Source organism: Oreochromis aureus, linkage group 6 (genome assembly GCF_013358895.1).
Source record: "Oreochromis aureus strain Israel breed Guangdong linkage group 6, ZZ_aureus, whole genome shotgun sequence".
NCBI lineage: Eukaryota > Metazoa > Chordata > Actinopteri > Cichliformes > Cichlidae > Oreochromis > Oreochromis aureus.
In genome coordinates this window covers 26732583-26739046 of record NC_052947.1, presented here as the reverse complement: position 1 = coordinate 26739046, position 6464 = coordinate 26732583, and the positions used below count along the sequence as shown (strand labels likewise).

Genomic DNA, 6464 nt, shown 5'->3' with positions numbered 1-6464 from the left:
TGCAGCATCCACCTTCAGTTGATGCTTGTTTGTGGCTCACTCTGCGTTCAGTTTTGTCTTCAGTAAAGTGTCCTGTGTTTGGCTGACATCAGGTGACTGACTTCACAACTGAAGAATATCTCATTTCACTGAATGAGAAACTCCACTGGCAAGTATACAAGCCCATAACCAAACAGAGAGTATGTTATGCTTATGTCTTCTGCTAAATTCTTATTTGGTCTTCCTGTTCTTGAGTATGATAAGTGGTTTTGACCTTGTTGTGAACCCTGTTGTGTATTTCCATGAAGGCATTCATTCATGAACGAAGGCGTCTCTTGACTGCAATGATGATGATGATACACCTACCTTCTCCTCGTCTTGACTTTTTTTTTAGATGTTATGAAGTCTTTTTTCTTAACCATGGAAATAATTCATCATTTCAGCTGCCTTTTGTGGTCTTTCTGGCTGTTTGGTGTTGCTGAGCTGGCCATTGCATTTATTTTTTCAAGTCGTGGGTGTGACCCCTCCTAAAATCTCTTTATTTAATTTTTTTTTTTTTCAGCTTTAGTGACGACACTCTTCGCTTTCCCAAAGGTTCTCTTTGGACCTGATATTTAAAATTACAGTCAAAAGCATTTTTTGAATGACTGCTTCACAATAAAGCAAGGGAAGACATCTCAGGTGGCCATGAAACTGCTTGTCGATTAGTTTTGAACCTCTGAAAATAGGGGTCTGTGTATATTAACTGTTTCTAAACAGTTAATGCAAAGTTTTTGTATAATCCCTTGAATTAAATCTGGAAGGCTTTGAACAACAATCTATGCACATAACACTGTAAATCCCCCGTGGTTGTTATAAGAATCCAAGACTCCAAGTTAAAAAAAACTAAATTTATTTTACACAATCGCAGTTATTTACACAATTACATTTGGAACCATACTTAATATATGATATATAAGAAAATAATGTGCAAAATATATCATGATTTTCAAACTTGTGATTTTACCCTGCAATGCTATTTGACACACATACACACATTTGATTTTTTTTTTTTGCCACATACCTAGTAACGCATCATTTCCATTTCCTGAGGTTGAGACCTTTGCCCCCCAGACTCATACCTATAGCCACACAACCTTTTTGCATCAACAACTGAAGCAATGATTGTGTCAGATCTCAAACATCCATACATCTAGAACTCATAGCACATCATATGACGACTGTATGTCACACAGATGTTTCTACAATTATGACATATACAGTAATTACAATTATATAGTAACATGTTGTACACCTCACACAAAGTTTTTCCTAAAATAAATTGACCAAAAATTATGCCGTTTTAGTGCAACTTATCTACTTCATCTAACACAGTGCAGTACATAGATTGGGCTTAGGGGTAATTTTCACACTTCAGTAGACTGGAGGCATTTACTGGCCACTGTTTAGCTGTTTGTCACGTACATTACAAGGCAGGCAAACTGTAATCTGTCACTTCTGTTTGGTAGACAGTAGCTGTGCGTGCTGTTTTTTTTTTCTGTAGTAATTTCTGACATTGCACATTGTTTTAGTTTTTACAGTGTGAGTCTAGAATTCTAAAAAGTTCCCAAACACTAAACCAAAAACTACGGTAACCAGTAGCACCCTATTAACAGCTTACATTATGTAACACGTATATGTATAAACAGGTTTTTGTGTCAGGACAAAAGCAAGAGGGAGCAACAGCTGTCATCGTACCAGCTTTTCAATTATTTGAATATTTCAGTAGGTGACAGGTCATGTTTGTCAGCATTCTTGTGTGTATACTGTGTGTGTTTGTGTATGTGTGTGTCAAAGAGGCAGTAAACGGTAGTGTCTATGAAGTAGAGCAACTGTTACAAAATCAAATCTGCTCCACTAAGTGATAGCTTTTTGAAGCAAAATTTCCAGATTGCCGAGTTTTTATTATGCCACATGATTGTTGATCCAACTACTCATCAGCTACGCGCTTTTGCTTGTTGCTGATCTCTCCACTGTCAGAGACAACATCATACTCTGGAATATTCCAGCTGGCATATATCCACCGCCTGCCTTAAAGTGTGCACAGCAGGATATTCAAAAGGAATGAACAGCGTCAGGTTTAATCATAACCTGCAGTAAAAAAACGTTTTCCTGTGACTATAAAAGCAGCCTACAGGTTATTTCATTAACTGCAAAAGTTGACACTAGTACTGCCAGTCAGTGTGCCAGTCAGTGTGCCAGTCATTTCAGACTGACGGAGTGAAACTCTAGTTTCGGAAGCAGCTCATCATGACTCAGAGGTGATTTCTATTCATTTCTTGGATTAGATGTTTAAAACAGAGAAAGGTCATTCCCACTGCCAAAACTGCCAAAAGTGTCTCTGTGGGGTCACTTCATCACATCAGTTGATGATGCCAGCAAATGTATTAATTGGCAGAGGAAGTCCTTTGTTCATGTACTTGCTCAGTCCAGCATCTTTATCCTCTTCCAACTTGTATTTGGACCTCATTGTTTTCTGGACGCAGTATCCTGGATCCACACAGGGCGAGACCTCGATGCTACAACAAAAACATGTTTAACATGGAGATCAGTTTGGACTGCGTGAAAACGAATTAGTTCCTTAACCAACTGCAGCTCTCTTTTACCAACTAGTACTGTTGCAGTTGTTAGCAATGTAGCATCACACGTTTTTTTTCCTTTACCGATGAGACACCAAGCAAAAAAACAAAAAAAGCCACTGAAACTACACTCTTTTACCTCTGCACATTTCTGTAGGTCCTGGAATCATCCCTGTCCAGTGTAACAGTGAAAGAACGTCTCTCCAAAGTGCGAATTTTAATGTTGCTGGTTCGAAACTTTGGCTCCTGCAAAATAATGCACATTGTTAAAAAATATTTGCATATATGTATATATATATGTATATATGTATATATGTATATATATATATATATGTATATATATATATATATATATATATATATATATATATATATATATATATATATATATATATATATATATATATATATATATATATATATATATATATATATATATATATATATATATATATATATATATATATATATATATATATATATATATATATATATATATATATATATATGTATGTACATATGAACATGCTTGTGGTATCTGGTCAACTCACCACAGTGTTGTTTTTCGTCTTTACGGAGGTTTCGTTTAACATCAGTGTCAGACAGTTTAGATCTACGTAAAGGATAAGAAAACACAGAACTTAAAAAAGTATTGAAAAAAATATTGAAAGCATGACTCATTGAGAAAATTCTGCACCTTCTGCTTCATTGGAAGGAATGGCATTGATCCGAGCACCTGTCATCCTGACCGAAATCCCTTCATCGATGTCACGGCCACTTAATGTCACCTGCATTCATACAAAACCACGAACACAGACACAAACAAGCAAGAATGAGTCGTTATGCACTCACACAAATGCATCAACACAAACTACACAATCAGGAGAGTCAAATTTTTCAGCACATCTTCTGGTAACTGTTAAGAAGTTTGGCTAAACTAGCACTAATAGCAATCCAAGAAGGAAACAGGGAAGTCCCCCCCCAAAAAAATGAAATTTACCTTTCTGTAATTCATTGAGACCATAGCTCCGCATAACTCCCCCGAGCTCTTCCTGTGTTTATCTCCTTGTTGGTTAGAGGAATGTGGTTAAACTTGACTGTGCACAGTTACAGTAAAGCATAAAATACTGGGAAAAACACTTCTAAGAACAATTTACCTCTAACTGATGCAGCGATATGCCTGAATTCAGGAAACTCCATGTCCAGATGGGTAAGAAACACTTCCTCCACTGGCTCCTTCGTCATGTTGGTGAATGAGATCTAATGGAAATGACACAAATTTGTTTATATTTGAAAAGACACTGTCGATGCTCACATGCATTGTGTTGAATTAGTTTTGTTTTCACAGAAGAAAAGAAGAAAAAAAGACCACAAAGAAAATATGTAATGTTACCTTAACAAAGTAGATAGCGAAGTAGACCGGCTGCTGACCAGTACGGACATAATAGGAAATTATATCAGAGATGAAGGGCTCTTTTTGCCTCTCGTTGCTTGCTTGTTGCTAGAGAAAACAAAAGACCTGTAAAATTAACTTGACTGCACAATGTTGTAACTGCACAGTCATTTTGATTTTACATCAACTGTATCTGAAATAGATGTCACTAAATAGTCCACGAAAGGCAGGAAATGCAACAGCGCTTGTTATTTTTGGTACCATGCTAAAGCTACTGTTCTTTAAGTTGACAGTTTCAGAGTTTGTGTTTCAGTTTGAATTCTTTTTCAACTCTTATGCACCATATGAACCCAAAGCTATGGCATATAAAACTTTATTTTACAAATAAAATTTAATCTAAGTACGAGGAAAAGAAAGAAGGAAATCGCTTTGCCAGAGTATACTGAGAAGTAGATGCCAAACTCACATCAAACAATGAACTGTAACAGTAGTTTACATGCATATATATCACTGTTCATTTTCCAGTTTCAGAGTACTTCTATTTCCTGTTTGAGTTTACAGAGCAGTGTCAAGAAATCTTTGATATAAGCTTACTTTACTTGTGGTTTCAGTGAAATCAACATATTTGTTTTCCTCACAGTATGTTATGCAATGCAATTTCCTGTGCTTTACCTCAAGCACTCCAACACACACACTGCCACTGTCTACAGTAATTCTCCACTCTCATTTAGTTATACATTTTTAGTATCTAACAAAACCCTGCTTTTAAATATGTTTTTTCGTACCATTTTAGCCAGGTTGGGAATCATTCTACCCAAGCTCTTGATGTTGCAGTTGTACCATGGGTCAACGTTGCTCAAATAGGAACCAAGAGTGCAGGAATCCCCCTTGGATTGTTGGTGGTTTTCCTACAAACAAGGAACATGGAAGTGAAACCATAAATACCTTAAATGTGGCTCATTACATCAAAGCACCGATCCACTACTGCAGAGATAAAACTAAACTTTGTGAATATAAAGTTTCACATACTGATCTTCTGGTTAAACAGAAGCCATTCAGTTTTGTTATCTTTTGAGGTTTGTTATTTACCAAATAATCAGTGGTGTGCTGAAAAGAGGAAGTTCCCTTACTTTGACCGGGGAGATGGGACTACTGGGACTGCAAACAGGGATGTAGTAAAACTGGAGGTCGACTTTCATTGTGAGAAAAAGCCTTCGTGCTTCCCTTTTTCTGCAGAAGCAAACCAGAGATTCATGAGGAGTTTAAAGTGTGTTAAGAATGATTGAATTTTAACATTTAGCCAGATACCTACAATAGAAAAAGTACTTGTGATTCATAGACCAGTAATAAAGTAAACTAAGTAACTGTGAACACAAATTGTAATTCAAGATTTGATGTAAAGATTTTCCTCCTACTGTAGCTTCCTATTTCTGTTATGACATAATGTACCTGCACAACTGTCAGACAGTTAAAATATGTTCCCTAAAATAGAAAGAGTGGTCATTGTTATACTGCAACAAACACATTTAACATTACACAGAAATACAGTTTGCTTATATCCTCTATTTGAACAATCTGAGCTTCTCATGCTAACTTTAGTTTTTCTTTGTAAAAAGACATTCCAGGTACTGCATACTTATCTAGTGAGAAAAAACCCGCAAACAAACACTGACCAGCAAAGTCATGAGAAAGAAAACCTATGTAGCTACATGTAGATCTAAACCACAAGAGATAGTTCCCAGCTGCATCTGTTTAGACACTGCTAAATTTGCTCGGTTGGTTTGACGCCTGTCTCAAAAGCGACTACAGTATAGCGTAATAAAGTAGTAGAAATCATAAATGAGGTGTCACAGTTTGCAGTAGCAAACAAATAAAAGCTATATATTTGGCCACATAAGAACCTAGAATACTAAAAGTGCCAAAGCAAAATTGGTCAATGCATCGTCATCAAAAACTGTATTCATTATGTGATGTGAGTAGTCCCTCACCTGAAGAAGTAATAGGCTTTAGCTAGGCGGCCCAGCACCCTGTCACTCCCCATGATGACTATCCTGGCAGTAAGTTGTCTCTGCTGCTTGGAGAAGGGGTTTTGCATCACACTGCTTCCTGCTCTTCTCTGCAAAGTCATCCCTCTTCTTCCTCCCCTCCCTCCACTTCCTCCCGCTCCTGTGAGGCTTGCCTGGTCCTCCATATTTTCCTGTATCAGCACCATACTGTCTTTCACGTTTGGTTTCATTTTGATGCCTCCGCGCCTCCACAGTTTCGTTGAGTCTTGCTCACTGGAACAAGAAGGTATGAGCATTAAATGATCGTATGAAAGCTTCCTAGAGTATGCGTGCTGTTGATGAGGACCTTTAAGTACAACTTTATTTCAAATGACTTTGGGGGTAATTTACATGGACTACTGTTGCTCAAAAGCATGCTTTGGAAAACAGACCAGAGTTTTGCACTATGCTACAGTACAAAACGTGCAT

General features: G+C 37.1%; 1 protein-coding gene across 2 annotated transcripts in view; it reads right to left on the bottom strand.

Moving 5' to 3' along the window:
- Positions 1-854: 854 nt before the first annotated feature.
- The window catches only part of LOC116311027 (phosphoinositide 3-kinase regulatory subunit 6), a 20878-nt gene continuing 15268 nt past the window's right edge, over positions 855-6464 (bottom strand). For both annotated transcript variants that reach the window (XM_031728025.2, XM_031728032.2), the window contains exons 12-21: positions 5979-6269; positions 5121-5220; positions 4776-4898; positions 3991-4098; positions 3755-3857; positions 3598-3662; positions 3295-3385; positions 3149-3210; positions 2737-2843; positions 855-2537 (exon numbers count right to left, since the gene is read on the bottom strand). In XM_031728025.2, the coding sequence (XP_031583885.1) occupies positions 2381-2537; positions 2737-2843; positions 3149-3210; positions 3295-3385; positions 3598-3662; positions 3755-3857; positions 3991-4098; positions 4776-4898; positions 5121-5220; positions 5979-6269 (1207 nt within the window). In that variant the 3' untranslated portion in view covers positions 855-2380. The remainder of the gene's footprint in view (positions 2538-2736; positions 2844-3148; positions 3211-3294; positions 3386-3597; positions 3663-3754; positions 3858-3990; positions 4099-4775; positions 4899-5120; positions 5221-5978; positions 6270-6464) is intronic.